This window comes from Malaclemys terrapin, chromosome 5 (genome assembly GCF_027887155.1).
Source record: "Malaclemys terrapin pileata isolate rMalTer1 chromosome 5, rMalTer1.hap1, whole genome shotgun sequence".
Lineage (NCBI taxonomy): Eukaryota > Metazoa > Chordata > Testudines > Emydidae > Malaclemys > Malaclemys terrapin.
The window spans coordinates 53557122-53573859 of NC_071509.1; the positions used below are offsets into that span (position 1 = coordinate 53557122).

At 44.4% G+C, this 16738-nt stretch overlaps 2 protein-coding genes across 16 annotated transcripts in view; both read left to right on the forward strand.

Moving 5' to 3' along the window:
• The window catches only part of EXOC1 (exocyst complex component 1), a 62206-nt gene extending 49530 nt beyond the window's left edge, over nucleotides 1-12676 (forward strand). For all 11 annotated transcript variants that reach the window (XM_054029349.1, XM_054029350.1, XM_054029348.1 and 8 more), the window contains 4 exons: nucleotides 1819-2002; nucleotides 9492-9691; nucleotides 10807-11001; nucleotides 11982-12676. In XM_054029349.1, coding sequence (XP_053885324.1) covers nucleotides 1819-2002; nucleotides 9492-9691; nucleotides 10807-11001; nucleotides 11982-12134 — 732 coding nt within the window. In that variant the 3' untranslated portion in view covers nucleotides 12135-12676. The remainder of the gene's footprint in view (nucleotides 1-1818; nucleotides 2003-9491; nucleotides 9692-10806; nucleotides 11002-11981) is intronic.
• A 2990-nt stretch (nucleotides 12677-15666) lies between these two features.
• Nucleotides 15667-16738, forward strand: part of CEP135 (centrosomal protein 135) — a 90902-nt gene continuing 89830 nt past the window's right edge. For 4 of the 5 annotated variants that reach the window (XM_054028807.1, XM_054028806.1, XM_054028808.1 and 1 more), the window contains exon 1: nucleotides 15667-15754. The gene's annotated coding sequence lies outside the window, so the exon portion shown is untranslated. The remainder of the gene's footprint in view (nucleotides 15755-16738) is intronic. The other variant, XM_054028810.1, reaches the window with a different exon arrangement.

Below are 16738 nucleotides of genomic sequence, written 5' to 3' on the forward strand. Positions count from 1 at the left end.
CCCCGGCCCGCCCAGCACCCCCGGTCCCCGGCCCGCCCAGCACCGCCGGCACACCCCCCGGCACCGGTGGCCTGGCGCACCGCCAGGCACCGGCGGCCCAGCGCGCGGCCCGGCGCACCGCCCGGCGACCCGGCGCTGCCGGCCCCCGGCACACCCCCCCCCCCCCCGGCACCACCGGCCCCGGGCCAGCCCCCGGCCCAGCGGTGCCGGATTTTCCCGGACATGTTCGGCTTTTTGGGATTTCCCCCCGGACGGGGATTTGAGTCCCAAAAAGCCGGACATGTCCGGGAAAATCCGGACGTATGGTAACCCTAACTTGGGTGGACTTGCAACAATGTTTAAATAATTGGTGGTTAGCTTTGTCTAATGAACATTCAGGAAGTAACTGGAAAAACGCAGTCACTTATAAGAACTCAGATTCTTAGTATTCCAGTGCCAAATCCTGCCTACTTTTCTCTCACCAGCGATCTCATTGAAACTATAGGCATGAGCAAGGCATGCAGACTTTAGCCCTCAGGTCACCTGACTTGCTGTACAAAATTTGGTTTATGTTAATAAAGACATTTTTTATGACCCTATCAGAATCAAAAAGTATGTGTGTGAAGGAGACAGGTGTCTAGTCTACAATAGAAAAGGTTTGCCAATATAGCTATACTGGCAAACCTACTTAATGTTAACACAGCTTTTACTGGTGAAAATAGTTCCATGACTAAAATAAGCTATGTCCGCAATCGGACTGTTTTTTGCCAGTACAACTGCATTTAACTAGGACTTTTGCCAGTATAAAAATGTCATTTAAAAAAAAAATAAACAGAAAAACCCCAAGCACATCCTTAACCAACATTATTATACCGACAACAGTTTCTGGTGTAGATCTAGCCAAGAATCGGAGACAAAACTTACTGATAATCCAACTTTCAATAAAGGAAGAAAACAATGTTTGATTCCTTTCTTAGATTTTTTTTAACTTGGCTGCATATGAGAATTTAATTTAATAAACAACTATCTTGATATTTGTACGCTCTAGAATATGTACCTCTTTATGTAAGGTACATAAGAATAGCCCTACCGGGTCAGACCAAAGGTCCATCTAGTTCAGTATCCTGTCTTCTGACAGTGGCCAGTGCCAGGTGCCCCAGAGGGAATGAACAGAACAGGTAATCGTCAAGTGATCTATCCCCTATCACGTATTCCCAGCTTCCGCAAACAGAGGCTAGAGACACCATTCCTGCCTATCCTGGCTAATAGCCATTGATGGACCTATACTCCATGAATTTATCTAGTTCTTTTTTTAACCCTGTTATAGTCTTGGCCTTCACAACATCCTCTGGCAAGAAGTTCCACAGGTTGACTGTGCATTGTGTGAAGAAATACTTCCTTTTATTTGTTTTAAACCTGCTGTCTATTAATTTCATTTGGTGACCCCTAGTTCTTGAGTTATGAGAAGTAGTAAACAACACTTCCTTATCTACTTTCTCTACACCAGTCATGATTTTCTAGACCTCAATCATATCTCCCCTTAGCCGTCTCTTTTCCAAGCTGAAAAGGTAAACCGAAAGGAAGAAAATAAAAGCTCAAAGATTTGGTATACTCATAAATTCCTTCATAGTGCGTCACCCTGATTTATTAAAGGTTTGTTTGGGTTAAAAGGTTTAAAAAACATAACATCATAAAGATAAAAGGAACATTATTCAAGTCTTATATGAATAAACTTACTGATTTTTTCAATGTGTTTGTGTATTTTTCTTATTTCTTTTTTTAGGTCAAGTTTCAGAAAAAATATTAGGGACTAATTAACCTTTTTGTTTTTAACTTAAGAGCAATCAAATAAAACAGATGGAGGAGGTAAAGATATCAAAGAAGAGTAAAGTTGGGATCCTTACATTTGTTGCTGAATTTGAAGAATTTGCAGCACTTGCTGAATCTATTTTCAAAAATGCAGAGCGACGAGGAGATTTAGATAAAGCCTACATAAAACTTATAAGAAGTGTTTTCATCAATGGTAAGGTCTATTGCAATGCCCAACATACTTCCACAAACCCATTCTTTGTCTGCCTGATGTACTTTTTTCCTCCGTTTGGGAGGGCAGAATATATAGTCCCCCCTGAAACTAACATTAATAGCTTTCCATAAACTGGCCAATGGAGAATGCAGAACAGCAATTTGGTAGACAATATTTGTTCTGCAGATCAAGCATATTTCCCACATAGACAGATCCAGATGGCAGCACTATTGGGCATCCCAGTCCCCAAAATTTGAAAAGTACATTTACTACTATTAAAAATAATAATAATAATTATTAATAATCTTGTCATAAGCCTTTGACACCAAATCTGGATTGAAATTTTTGGCACCACCATTTTTAGAAAATGTTAATGACTGAAATCAGTAACATACTAGTATGCGTTAAGTGAACTTAAAACATAGGTGCATTTTTAATGTTTAAAGCAGACTATTTGAAAAGCAGCATCCCTGCTCTGACCAGCATTCAGGGTTCTGCATGGGAGGTAGGGGACAAATATTCATTATTTTATCTTAAAATGTATATGAATTTTTAACTTCTATATATGTACCTATATTTTGTTACTGAGCGGAACTATTAAAAGCTTTTAAAAACAAAATATTCACCTTCTTAAAGGCTAAAGAAGGAGTTTGGAGATTCCAATTAATTACTGAGACTTTCACCTTTATTTCAGTCATCACTCTGAATTATATAGCATCACAAATGTATGTAGTACATCACAAAACAAGTGAGATGACACTTAAAGAGTTTACAGTCCAAGAGACAAATCCAAAAGAGCAAAAACAGAGGCATAGGAAGATGTGGTGGTAATATCTGTGAGATCATCAGGATAGGAAGGATTCACAAAAGTGCATTCTTCTTTGAGTGATTGCTGTCCATTCAACTTACGTGTGTGTGCTCACCACATGCACCAGTGCTGGAAGTTTTTCCCTCAGCAGTATCCGTGGAGGACCGCCTCCAGCACTCCCTGGAGTGGCGCGCACATGCCGTGGTATATAGGGCACTGCTGGTTCCCCCCACCCTCAATTCCTTCTTGCCAGTGATGCTGCTGGACTGTTGCTGCTTCAGTTAGTGATGTAGCTGCTTGTTCATACGAACTAGTTATCTTTTGTATTATACTGTATGTTTTTTTCTATTAACGTTTATAAATACCTTAGCTATAGTTAAAGACTTTGTAAGTACCGAACAGGACTTTGCCTCAGGACGGGGCATGCCCCGATCCCTAGGTTTTAGGCCCTGTGATTGCTCCAAGAGGCCCATGCCTGTTAGTAATCCACACAGCAGTTGTCTATGTTGCTTGGGCGAAGGACACATTAGTGAGAAATGCAAAATTTGCAAGTCCTTCAAGCCAAGGACTAAGAAGGAGTGCAATATTCGTTTAAGAGCGCTCTTTATGGAGTTGGCCCTCACCCCAACACCGGAGCAATGCTCCGACTCGGCACAGAGTACCTCAGTGTGCGGTGCCCCACTGGGACCGTTCACTAGCTGGCACTAGTCCCCATCCATGGCTCCGACCAAGTAGCCCAAGAAGGCAGGATGAGGCTGATCTCCAACCTCCCACAAGGGAAAGGATAAGACTGGGTGTAAGCAAGGTCCCCTGCTGGGCCACTCTTCACCCACGTTGGGATCTCGGGCCCAAGCTCCAGGGGAGTGATGTAGCCCAACCCACTCCCTGCCTGCTACCCCGGATAGCGGCAGAGGCCTCCGTCAGCCACGGGTGCCGTCCATGCAGGAATCCCTGCAGATGGCGCAGGAGATCACATCCCTCCTGGTGTCACCCATATCAGCTACTGGTTCCCTGGTCATGGGGTAAACCCACGTTTGGACCACTTTGGTCCCCAGTCCACCATTCCCCGTCACAGGGGATGTCCCGCTAGTGCTCACCCTCCCGTAGCCACCACACATCTGACTGCAGTAGGGCTGCACCACCCTATTCAGTCCCTGGACCTTGGGCACAGACAGAGAGGCTCGAGGTGCAGCTTGCTGGCCACCGGGCGCAGACCTTTGGAGGCACGCACCCCCTGGCAGGAGTACCGCTCCAGGGACCCGTCGAGGGATTGACTGTACCATTCCCGATCCCCTAGGAGGGCATCACTGTGTGCGGGCGCTTCCCGGCACTGGGCCTGCTTCGACTCCCAGTCCTTCTCCTTATCCTGGTACTGCTTGTCAAGCGCGAGACGTAGATCGCCGGCTCCAAGCCGTCGTGGATCCATCAAGTGCCACCAGTCCCTACGATCATGCTCCAGATCTGACTCCAGGCGGAGTGACAGGAAGTTGGGACAGTGTTCATCAGAGCGGTGCTCGACTTGACCTGCGCCAAGGGTGTTCCTGCTGCTGGAGAGATTCAGGGCATTGACGGACCACATCACGGACTACGGCCAGGGTTTGCCTGCGCCTCCTAGGTCACATGGCAGCGTGCACATATGTGGTGTGTCACGCCAGGCTCCAAATGTGATCTCTGCAGCAATGGCTGGTGACGGTCTACTCCCAGTCCAGGGACCACCTGGAGAAGGTCGTCACCATCCCCGCGACGATACTTACCTCGCTTCGATGGTGGACTGACCCCGGGAATGTCCTGGAAGGAGTTGGTTTAGGACACCTCAGACCTTGGCTGGAGGGCGCTCCTCTGCACCCTCCAGACCCAACGTATGTGGTCCCCAGAGGAATCGACGCTACACATAAACATAAAAGAGGCTCAGGGTGGTGCGCAGAGCATGCGCGGTCTTCCTACCTCACATGTTGGCCAGAGTGGTCAGAGTCCTCATGAACACAGCCTCGATGTTTTACATTAACAGGCAAGGCAGAGCACGATCCTTGGCCCACTGCCAAGAGGCACTCGGAATCCATCTAGAAGCATGTCACCTTCCAGGTGCTAGGAACGCACTAGCAGATCACCTAAGCAGGGACTTCTCCTCTCACCACGAGTGGGTGCTCCACCTGGAGATAGCTGGCATGATCTTCCAGAGGTGGGGGAACTCCCCAAGTGGACTTGTTCGCCACCAGGCAGAACAGGAGGTGCCACTGGTTTTGCTCCAGATGGGGCCTGGGCAAGGGCTCCCTCTCCCAACGCCTTTCTCCTGCTGTGGGCATGAAGCCTGATGTACACATTCCCTCCAATTCCACTCATCAGCAAGGTCCTAGTGAAAATCAAGAGAGACAAGGCTCAGGTTATCATGATCGCCCCGGGGTGGCCTCACCAGCACTGGTTCAGGATGCTATTAAGCTTGTCAGCGATCCCTCCCTGACCCTTGCCGAACTGACCGGACCTGCTGTCACAGGATCACAGCCAACTCTTGCACTTCAACCTTGCATCCCTCCACCTCATGGCATGGATGTTGCTTAGCTGAACCCAGATGAATGGGCTTGTCTGGAAGGGGTCCAGAAGGGCCTCTTCGAGAGTAGAAAGTCCTCGACTAGGCAGACCTACCTGACAAACTGGATGAGGTTCTCCTGCTGGGCAGCCAAACAGGGCATCTCCCCTTCGCATTCTTTGGTGCAGTTGATCTGGGACTACCTGCTTCGTTTAAGGAACTAGGGCCTGGCGCGCTCCTTTATCAGGGTGCATCTGGCAGCCATTTCGGCCTTTCATCCACCAATCCAGGGGCAGATGTGATATGACATGATGATCAGGTTCCTTAGAGGCCTTGAGAGAGACTTTCATCAAGTCTGGTCCCCAGCCCTTCAGTGGGATCTCAACTTTGTTCTGTCCAGGCTCATGGGCCCACCCTTTGAGCCTTTGGACTTGTGCTCCCTGTCTCACCTATCATGGAAGGTAGTTTTCCTGGTGGCAGTGATGTCGGCGAGGTGAGCCCTGACCTCAGAACTGCTGTACACAATCTTCTATACAGACATGGTCCAGCTCCAGCCCCACCTGGTCTTGCTTCCCAAGGTGGTGTCTGCTTTCCACATGAGCCAGGATATCTTCCTTCTGGTGTTCTGCCCTAAGCCCCATGAGACTAGTGAAGAGAGAGCTGTGATGATCACCTCTGGTGTTATCTGGACCGGTGATCTGCTAGGTCACTCCAATTCTTGACTCTGGGAGCCAGCCTTACCCTGCTCTGCTGTGAGAACCCCCACTCCTGTGCTGTTCGCACACAGGCTCTGGCAGGTGAGCTGCTTCTTGGATTGTGCAACCGAATGACCCTAGCCAATACCTCCGGTCCCAGACACAACCCTGGGAACTTCCGTCGTGCAGTGTCCAGTTATGCCGGCTGGACGCTGCAAGTTTATATGAGTTCGTCAGTTTAACAAAGAAATTGATATGTACCAGGTGTTATCCCAAGGAGAATCTCTGACACACTTCAAACCAAACGCACTGATTCAAGTAGAATAAACAGATTTATTAATTATATAAAGATAGATTTTAAGTGATTTATAAGTCAAAACATAACAAGTCAGATTTGGTCAAATGAAATAAAAGCAAAGTGCATTCTAAGCTGATTTTAACACTTTCAATGCCCTTACAAACTTAGATGTTTCTCACCACAGGCTGGCCGATTGCTCTTCAGACAGGCTCTCCCCTTTGAACACTGCTTCAGTTGCTTGGTGTGGTGTCTGTAGATTTAGGTGGGAGAGAGAGAGAGCCTGGCAAATGTCTCTCCCTTTTATCATGTTCTTTCTTTCCTCTTGGCTTTGCCCCCTCCCCCTTGAACATTACCTCATTGCAGTTCCAAACTGACCAAAGGAAGGGGGGTGACTCCTTCGAAAGTCTTAACAGATTCTTTTGTTGCTGCCTAGGCCAGTGTCCTTTGTTCCTGTGAGACTGGGCTGGGTTTGTCCCATACCTGCCCTGATGAGGTGTGAACTGCCCCTCTGCTCTTGGAGAGTTTTTGTCTGGGCTTATTTTAAGCCACGAGGATACATTTTCAGCCTCATAACAACATACATGAAATTATAACCTATATAACATTACTGCAATAATTACTATAACAACCATGCTCAGTGCATCATGAGCCTTCCGAAGATACCCAACATGACAAACTTTGCATTGGATACTACACCATCATTTTATAAAGATGAACATGGGGGTGTAGGGTGTTCCCCCGAGGTACAAAGCGTCACAGGCACCTTCATGCTTTGGATGTAAGAAGGGCTCTGGCTTACTACCTAGATCGGACAAAACCTTTCTGTTAGTCAACTCAGGTTTTCATCTCTACAGCTGATAGGATGAAGGGCCTCTCAGTGTCCACGCAGAGGATTTCTAACTGGATCATCTCTTGCATTCGGACCAGCTATGAGTTGGTGGGAGTCCCTCCGCCACCGATCATCAGAGCCCACTCGACCAGAGCTCAGGCATCTTTGGCGGCCTTCCTGGCACACTTCCTGAGCCAGGACATCTGTCGAACCATGACATGGTCCTCGGTGCACATGTTCACGGCCCACCACGCCATCGCTCAGCAGGCCAGGGATGACACTGGGTTTAGCAGAGCTGTATTGCAATCTACACGTCCGTGAACTCCTACCCACCTCCGAGGGGTGCTGCTTGGGAGTCACCTAAGTTGAATGGATATGAGCAATCACTCAAAGAAGAGATGTTACCTTTTCCGTAACTGTTCTTCGAGATGTGTTGTTCATGTCCATTCCACAGGCCCGCCCCCCCTCTTCCCCACTGTCAGAGTTTCCGGCAAGAAGGAACTGGGGGGGGGAGGGAAACCGGAGGCGCCTTATATACCACAGTATGTGTGCACCACTCTAGGGGGTGCCAGAGCCGGTCCCCTACAGATACTGCTGAGGGGAAAACTTCCGGCACCAGTGCACGTGGTGAGCACACACGCCTAAGTTAAATGGACATGAGCAACATATCTCAAAGAACACAAGTTACGGAAAAGGTAACTTTTTTTTTTAGAAGATATTTGAGAGAGAGATAGGATACTTAGCAGAAAAGAGGGCACAGACTGCTCCAAACCAGTTGGGAGTAGACTCAAAAAAAAGCACAAAGCTACAAGTGGAAAAAAGACAAGAGATAGGAAGGACGACTGAGGATGATACTAAGACAAAAAGACAGCAGAGATATAGGCAGAGTTTTGATTGTGAGGGGTTTGAACTTAATGCAATAAGGGATTGCAAGGCTGCTCAGTAAGGTATCTGTAGCTGCCACGCTTTGGATAGAATGGAAGAGAGGAAGACCAAAATTGGCAGCGACGTATTTTCCTAATGACTATTCAGTGATGTGTCTGAAATGAATTGATGATCTCAGTTAATTTTCTAGAGCACAGGAATTCGTGCCACAAAAATTACTATCACAAATGGCATCCTCGTTGTTTCGGTGGGAAGGCTAATGGATAAATGGGCACAAAGACTTTACTACACGTTTACTTGGAGTGGTGATCTGGAACTAGGTTGAGGAGCAATGATGGGGCAGTATGTGGAAATATACATTAGCATTGGCCTGTTTTGTGGACAAATGAGTGCTTCCATCATCAAGACTATCGATCTGGCACCTTTATGTGCATTCCTGTTTAAAAAGAGAGACTGGAAGGACAAAATAACTTTGGCAATAGACACTGATATTCTAAGTAAAAATTGGTTTCAGAGTAGCAGCCGTGTTAGTCTCTATCCAGAAAAAGAACAGGAGTACTTGTGGCATCTTAGAGACTAACAAATTTATTTGAGCATAAGCTTTCATGGGCTACAGCCCACTTCATCAGATGCAAGCCCACGAAAGCTTATGCTCAAATAAATTTATTAGTCTTTAAGCTGCTACAAGTACTCCTGTTCTTTTCTAAGTAAAAATTGTTCGTGGTAAGAAAAGTTGGGATATGCAGAATAGAGCTCATATTACAATACAAAAATCTTCAATAACAGCAAAGGGAGCCTAGAATAAATACTTTTTAGTATAATTTTTTTCAAGTTTTGCTACAATGCATAAATATCTTCAAAGGGAAATAAATTGTTTGTAAACTTCCACAATGTGTACAAATCACTTGTTGCTAAACAAAAGGATCAGTCATGTAAATAAGTATCGTATATTATTTTAAAATATGTATAAATTACTCTCTATACTCTTTATGTAAGGAGTGGAACTCTGTAGTCTTAGGACTAATGTGAAGTGCTGCTTTGTATATTCTCATGTACTCACTTGTTCAACAATGGAAATCATTTTGGCAGACTTGCCAAGTAAAAAGTCATCAGTTTGAATCCTCATTTCTGCTTAAAAGGATACAACTTACCAGGAATTCTTACTTTTGTTTGTTTTATCCCACACGGTTCCCTAAGGAGGTAATCTTCCTAGAGAAATTTAGTTTGTGGATCTTTCTAAAATTAAAGGGCTCTAAATTTTTTTAAAATAACAGTAATTTTTACAAATGACTGTTCTTGACGTGAAAGCCAAAGACACTTTTCTGGAATTGTTCCTATAGTTGGTTCTTTTGAATTCATCTTACAAAGCTCTCTTTTTTTCCCATAATTTAGAAATTTTAATTACCTTAAGAGATTTGTGTTGAATCTTTTTTTATTGTTTTGATTTTAGTGGAGAAAGTAGCAAATGAAAGCCAGAAAACACCCAGGGATGTGGTCATGATGGAGAACTTCCACCGTATTTTTGCAACTCTCTCTCGTTTGAAAATCTCATGTCTTGAGGCTGAAAAAAAAGAAGCTAAACAGAAATACACTGATCATCTCCAGTCTTATGTCATCTACTCCTTGGGACAGCCTCTTGAGAAATTAAATGTAAGCATCTTTTGGTCTAACTATATTTCTAATGCAAAACACAGCTGTCTTTCTCCAAAAACTAGTTTGCACGTTTTGAGTTTGCTGCTCCAGGCGTGTGAGGATGTGCCATTTCTTCTGTTAACTTCCAATCAGGGTGACTTCCAAAGGGCTCTCATCTCCCGCCAGGACAATGATTTAACACCTCCATGACTGCAATATATTGCAGAATTTTTACTCAAATGTTCATGTGAAGACAGGTATTCTTTTCCAACACTAACTTTCATCACTAATTAGGAGCTTGGGGATGCTGTTGCCCACCACAGATGGTAAAAGCATTATCACCCTGTTTCTAAACTACTTTAAAAACAAAAAACAAAACAAAAAAACCCTAATACTCATTTAATTGCCAAAACCAGATCCATATATATGGCAGCACATTTTGCTTTAAACTGAGTTATTCAATTGGATACCATAGTGAGATTTGTAAGATATATCTGCTGTGCATATCAAATGTATTTAATATTGTTAATTATGTTTTACTATAATTAGGATTGTTAGTTTTTAATGTTTTTTTAGAAAATTAAGAATTTTTATGCTTGAGAAATTAGTCATAATGAAATGTCTTTCTATATAGATATATAAAAAATCTAAAATGCTTGTTTGTCACCTAATGTGAGTTAAACTATGAAGTTCCCTACATACATTTTTGAAGGCCCACTCCGCTCTGGAATGCATATTTTAGGATCTCATGTTTGTGTACATTGCTACTGCTTTTTATTTTTTCTTCTTTAGACATCCACGGCTCTTCTGCTATTTCTCTTCAGACTATGATCTTGTTAGTTTTAGGCTGGATCAGCACTTGACAGAAGACTTCAAGGGAAACCCTGCTACAAGAAGTGGTTACACTTTTCCTTCTGAGTTAATGCTTAACCAGTGCTCTAGTGCGGTGGTGGCAGACACTGCTCTGTTTAGTTGGGTGGAACCAGATCCTTAGCTGATGTAAATCAGTATTGTTTCATTGAAGTCAGGTTTTTTTGTCATGTGGAAACAAGATGTGCCATCGATCTGTATTCCCACAGTTATATACACTACCCTACATTTATGATTATATTAATACTATAATTGTATTTTAGCATTTCTTTGAGGGTGTTGAAGCTCGTGTGGCACAAGGCATAAGAGAAGAGGAAGTAAGTTACCAACTGGCTTTCAATAAACAAGAGCTTCGCAAAGTTATAAAGGAATATCCTGGTAAGGAAGTGAAGAAGGGATTGGATAATCTCTATAAGAAGGTGGACAAACATCTTTGTGAAGAAGAAAATTTACTTCAGGTAAAACTATCAGATTTGTATAAAGAATAATCTGACATCTCAGATTGTTTTAATGCCTGTACAAACATCCTACTACTTTGTAGAATAGCCTTTAGTCTGCTTCTCTGGAATGAGAGAAAATTAGCATCTTGACTTGCACCAAAAGAATGCTGTGTAAACTACAGCTCTGTATTCTGGGAAGTACGTCATCAGTAAATTAGTAACTTGCCATAACTTTTTCTTTTGAGGTGTTGTTTCTGCATACTCCCATTTGGGGGATGTGCCTTGAGCTTCAGGACTCTTCTGAAAATAAGTGGGGGGGTTTTTGGAGCCCTGCGTGAGTTCCTCAAAATGGAATGTTTTGAGGGTTGAGTTTTCTTAAAGGGGAATTCATCCCCAATTGCCTCTACTCCTTTTGACAAACTGAATCAACCACTAACAGGAGTTAAGAAGAAACTTCTCTTAGAGCATACCATAATTGTCCATTATTGGGTTTCTTGCAAGCTTGAAACATCTAGTGCTGGCCAGTGTGGGAGATAGTATATCAGACTAGATGGACCACTTGTCTGATCTGGAAATTCATCTATTTCTATACATATGTTTTGGCACAGAATAATACTTTCAGTTCATTCTCTTCCAGTGCTATGAATGGGATTTTAAAAAGTGGTCAGAGGTGGCCTAATTCTGTTCCCATACAAATAAGTAGTGAAACTTTCATTGACTTTAGAGGGAGAAGAATTAGGCCACTTCACTGAGGATTTTATAAAATCTCACCCTCTTTGCTCAGTTAGTTACATGAGATATTTGTATTTAAACGCTTTATGATATTTTTTTTTAAAACAACCCAAAAACCTCTCTTTTGTCATTCTGACTTGGTAGAAGTTGTATAAATGTTTATAGAAGGGGACTTACAGAAATTCTATGCAACAAAAATCTTGTTTTTTCTGAATTTTGTCTTGATAAAATGTCACTTACTTTAGTTTGTATTCCTTCTTCGGCAGGTTGTATGGCATTCTATGCAAGATGAGTTTATACGCCAATACAAACACTTTGAAGGCTTGATAGCTCGTTGCTATCCTGGATCAGGTGTTACCATGGAATTCACTATCCAGGACATCTTAGACTACTGCTCCAGTATTGCACAGTCTCACTAAACTTCTACAAGGGGAAAATGCTTGAAAAATATCAAGTACTATGAATGTTACTTGCTTTAAGAAGATGAAATAAGAAGCATATGTATTCTTAAATGTTCTATAAATGTCTAGTCATATTTCCATCTCGGATATATTTCAATGCAAAATGAAAAGTCTAAATAGCAGTGTTGTTTTCCTGCTCGGTTGAAGCACTGTTTTAAAGCATTAAATTCATGAACACTTAATATTTAATTTTTCTCCCACTGGTGCCCAAGATTTTTTTAAATCTGTAACTTTCTTGCTAACAGCAATTATCTTTGTATATTCTTAGCACTTTGAAAGGACACTACTGTCAAATGACTTCACACTAGTACTTTGCATCCTGGTAATTATGTAACCATTAAAAAGATTGTACAGAATTAGTTTTTTTCTGCCTCAAGCTGTCATATATGGATGTCGAGTTCGGTCCATGAAAGTACGAACTAAATTCATGTTTTGAGAATTAATGTGACTGTATGTGGCTGTAACTCTTCTGATCTTAAGTAAAAATAATCTTTCAAACATAGTGTCCCATAAACTTTTTATTCCAGAGTATTCATTAATTCTTCAGCTGTTCACCACAAAAACATCAGCCTTCTCTTAAGTCCAAAATGAGGTACCCAAGACAAGGCAGAAAACAATACATAATTTTCCTCTAAGCATACATTTACTTTTTTACTGGTATTTACTAAAGCATGACTGAACTTCAGTCATACATTAAGCAGAAAGTCTGCACTACTACCATAAAGACAGCTAAATTTTTTTTTAATGCGTGAATTCCAAAATCTTAAGGGCCAAGATTTTTCAAAACTACAAGGCTCTCAAGTTCATATTTAGGTACCCAAATGGGAGCTTCTGGGTGGCAGTCACTTTGAAAATAAGGTCATTTGTTTAGGTCCCCAAGTATGGACTTGAAAGTCTAATATTAGGCACCTATTTTTGAATATTCTTACATTGTTTACACTGTAATACTACCTTGTCCACATTGCATAACTGTGTATTTAATGGTATGTATTAAATACAAACAATAAATCTTCAACAACTTATTACATTTATCAAGGAAAACCTCTCCAAAGAAACAACTTTGAATTCATGTATACCTCTACCCCATATAACGCGACCCTATATAACATGAATTCGGATATAAGGCGGTAAAGCAGCGCTCCGGGGAGGCGGGGCTGCACGCTCCAACGGATCAAAGCAAATTCAGTATAACGTGGTTTCACCTATAACGCTGTAAGATTTTTTTTGGCTCCTGAGGACAAAGTTATATCGGGGTAGAGGTGTACTTGCATGCACACATGGCAGGAACTTCTATGGACATTTCTGAGCCATTGGTTTCACTAAGATATTTCTTGTGTTAAAATGTATCTAACACACCAATAATAAATTGCTTTCTGACCACGGATTCTTGATCAAAGATAAATTATACAACTTTAATATTGCATTGTTAGGATTTTTTGCATTTAATCTCCTGTCCATTTTAAGAAAGGAAAAAATCCCATGCTACTATTCAGCTTGCACGCTTTACAAGCTGTATAGAATATATGACTGAAGCTTGTATATTTCTTCTGCAGGGTGAATTAGCCTATGCAACAAAGGTGTGCTGTAAACTCTTTAAATCCAGAGCCAAGCAGCATGCTGACTTTATAAGCTCCATCACACCTTGCTCCAAAGTTGGTAAATCTCTTGAGTTTATCATCTATTTCATAAAATGTGTGTAAATGCTTGTAACCAAATACCTGCCCAGATAACTATATGGGGATGCATGGTAATAGAATCCCTCCCTTGTTTGAGTGTTAGCTGTGCACTTGAAATTTTTTCTGTACTGCTTCGGCCGTATTGTCAAACATATTTAATATTTTAAAGCCACATACTGCTAGTGAAAAACCTGTTTCCATGCCAAATGTGAGTTTGTTTTTTTAACTATCGGTAATTCTTATTTGCAAGGTTGTTGGAGCAATGTTAGCTCCAGGAAATGAGACACACAAGGTATATGAGGTAATAGCTTTTACTGGACCAAATTCTGTTGATGAAAAAGACATGCTTTTGAGTTCCACAGAGTTCTTCATGTCTGGGAAAAGCCAGTGTGTCACAGCTAAATACAAGGTTGAACTCTGCAACTGGAATCCATGTGGGGTTTCATCAAACAATTACAACCCATACTTGATGAGGACCGCATCCTGAAAGATCTTTACTGAACTCCCTCTTCTGGCTTTCAAATAACCTACCAACCTTGCCAAGATCATAATCAGAAGCATGCTTCCCACAGACCATGGCACACCAACCCAAAGCAATCTGGCCAGTCATGAAACTGGTTTTCAAAGCCTCTCTGATGTGCAGCACGCCTTGCTGTGCTCTTCTAATCACCCTGGTATCGGGCGCAAAATGATTGTCTGACGTTGCTTTCACGGAGGGAGGGGCGATTGACGACACGTACTCAAAACCACCTGCAACAATGTTTTTGCCCCATCAGGCCTTGGGAGCTTAACCCAGAATTCCAATGGGTGGCGGAGACTGCGGGATAGCTACCCACAGTGCACTGCTCCATAAGTCGCTGCTAGCCACAGTAGTGGGGACACGCTTTGCCGACTTAATGCGCTTAGCGTGGACATATGCAATCGACTGTATAAAATCGATTGATCTAATTTTGTAGTATAGACATACCCTAACTTTCATAATTTTCTCACAGACATTGCAATACTTATTCATCATCTTAAAGTCCCTTCTCTCAGTCATGAAAATCTCAGGTTATTTATTAAATATTTATTGCAGAGAAAATCTTGAAAATGGGACCTGCTTTCAAAGGTTCAAGAACCAGAAGGAAAACAAAAAGCACCCAATGGGTCTTTTTCTTTTATTCTATTAGTTTTAAAGGCCCATGATTTTTAAGCCACTCGGGATTTTCTGCTGCTTGACTCATAATTTTCGAATACTTGGGGCTGGCAATACTAGCAATTGGGCAATTCCAGAAACAGGCCAGAGCCCTGATGCTGGGACAGGGGTTTTTCGCTGTCCTATAACGTTCCAGCCATCCACTGACCACCGCGGTGCAGCGAGTGTGGCTCGGTGGCTGCGAGGCGCCGCTCAGGCCGGGGCTAGGTGACGCAGACGGACGGTGCTTCCACAGTTAAGACGACTTGCAAAGACAGACTACGTGGGCTGCGCCCTTGCCCTGCTGCCGAATGCGGCACGAGGCGGAGGGTTTCTACCCCAGCACCGTCCGGCCTGGGCCGCCCTGGTGGTGTGCAGCTCCTTTCCGGTCTCTAGGGCCGGGACCCCACCCGCAGTAGGCCTAAGAGGCAGATCCCGCGCTGGTCGCTGACACGGGCGGGCGGGCGGGTAGACACTCCAGGCAGCCACGACGGAGGAGAGGCCGCTGGGAGCCCGCTCCGCGCGGAGGCTGCTGGGAGCCCCGGTGCCGCTAGGGGTTGCTCGCTGTCACCTTTGCACTGCGGCAGTTGGTGCGGGACGCGGCGCAGCTCGCGCTTGCCCGGTTGCTGGGGTGACGGGGCGGAAGTGGACCTTCCTCCGCGCGCCATTTTCAAACCGCTGGTTCGGCCCAGCTGCCGGCGCCGAGGCCTGCGGAGCCGGAGTCGCCGGTGAGTGTCCCTCGCCCCCGAGGTCAGGGGCGCGGTCGTTAGGAGCCTCCCGGAGCTTCGCTTCCGCCACTTTCCGGGGAAGGAAGGGCCGAGCTCTGCGGGGGGTCACAGTCTGTTACTATGGCGACATTGATGACAGTGATGTCAAGTGCGGGAGGGCTGGGAGCTCCCGGGGCCGGGGGGATTCCGGTGCCCGGGTCTGGTGAGGGGTGACCCGGGGCTCCTGGAAGCAGGGACTCGGCGTCGCTTAGCGGCAGGGCTGGGCCTGGGCGGTCCTGTGCCGCTGGGTGTTAACGGACAGTGATGCTGGGGCTGAGTTACCATCATTGCGTCCCCCCAGCCCGCGCCCCAAGCCCTGTGCGCCCCTCCCTGAGACGTGTCCGCCGCCTACCCCAGCCGGCCCCTCCTAGGAGTGACTGTGTCTGTGCCCAGGTGTGTCTGTGCTCCCACTGTGTGGCATGTACCCCGATCTGATGTGTGCCTGGCCCGCTCTCATCCTTACACTAGATCAGGGGTCGGCAACCTTTCAGAAGTGGTGTGCCCAGTCTTCATTTATTCACTCTGATTTAGGGTTTGGCGTGCTAGTAATACATTTTAATGTTTTTAGAAGGTCTCTTTCTATAAGTCTATAATATAGAACTAAACTATTGTTGTATGTAAAGTAAATAAGGTTTTTAAAATGTTTAAGAAGCTTAATTTAAAATTAAATTAAAATGTAGAGCCCGCCGGACCGGTGGCCAGGACCCAGGCAGTTTGAGTGCCACTGAATCAGGTCATGTGCTGCCTTTGGCACGTGTGCCATAGGTTGCCTATCCCTGCACTAGATGCAGGCAAGGGGATCTGCGTCCACTCCCACCCGGCCCCTCCCTCCGACCGCAGCTGCAGCCAGCCACCTTCCCACCCTGAGGCCTCCCTGTGATTTACCCACCATCTATCCCATGCTGACTCCCAGTCCTTACATATATCCTTCCTGTAACCTTTGCA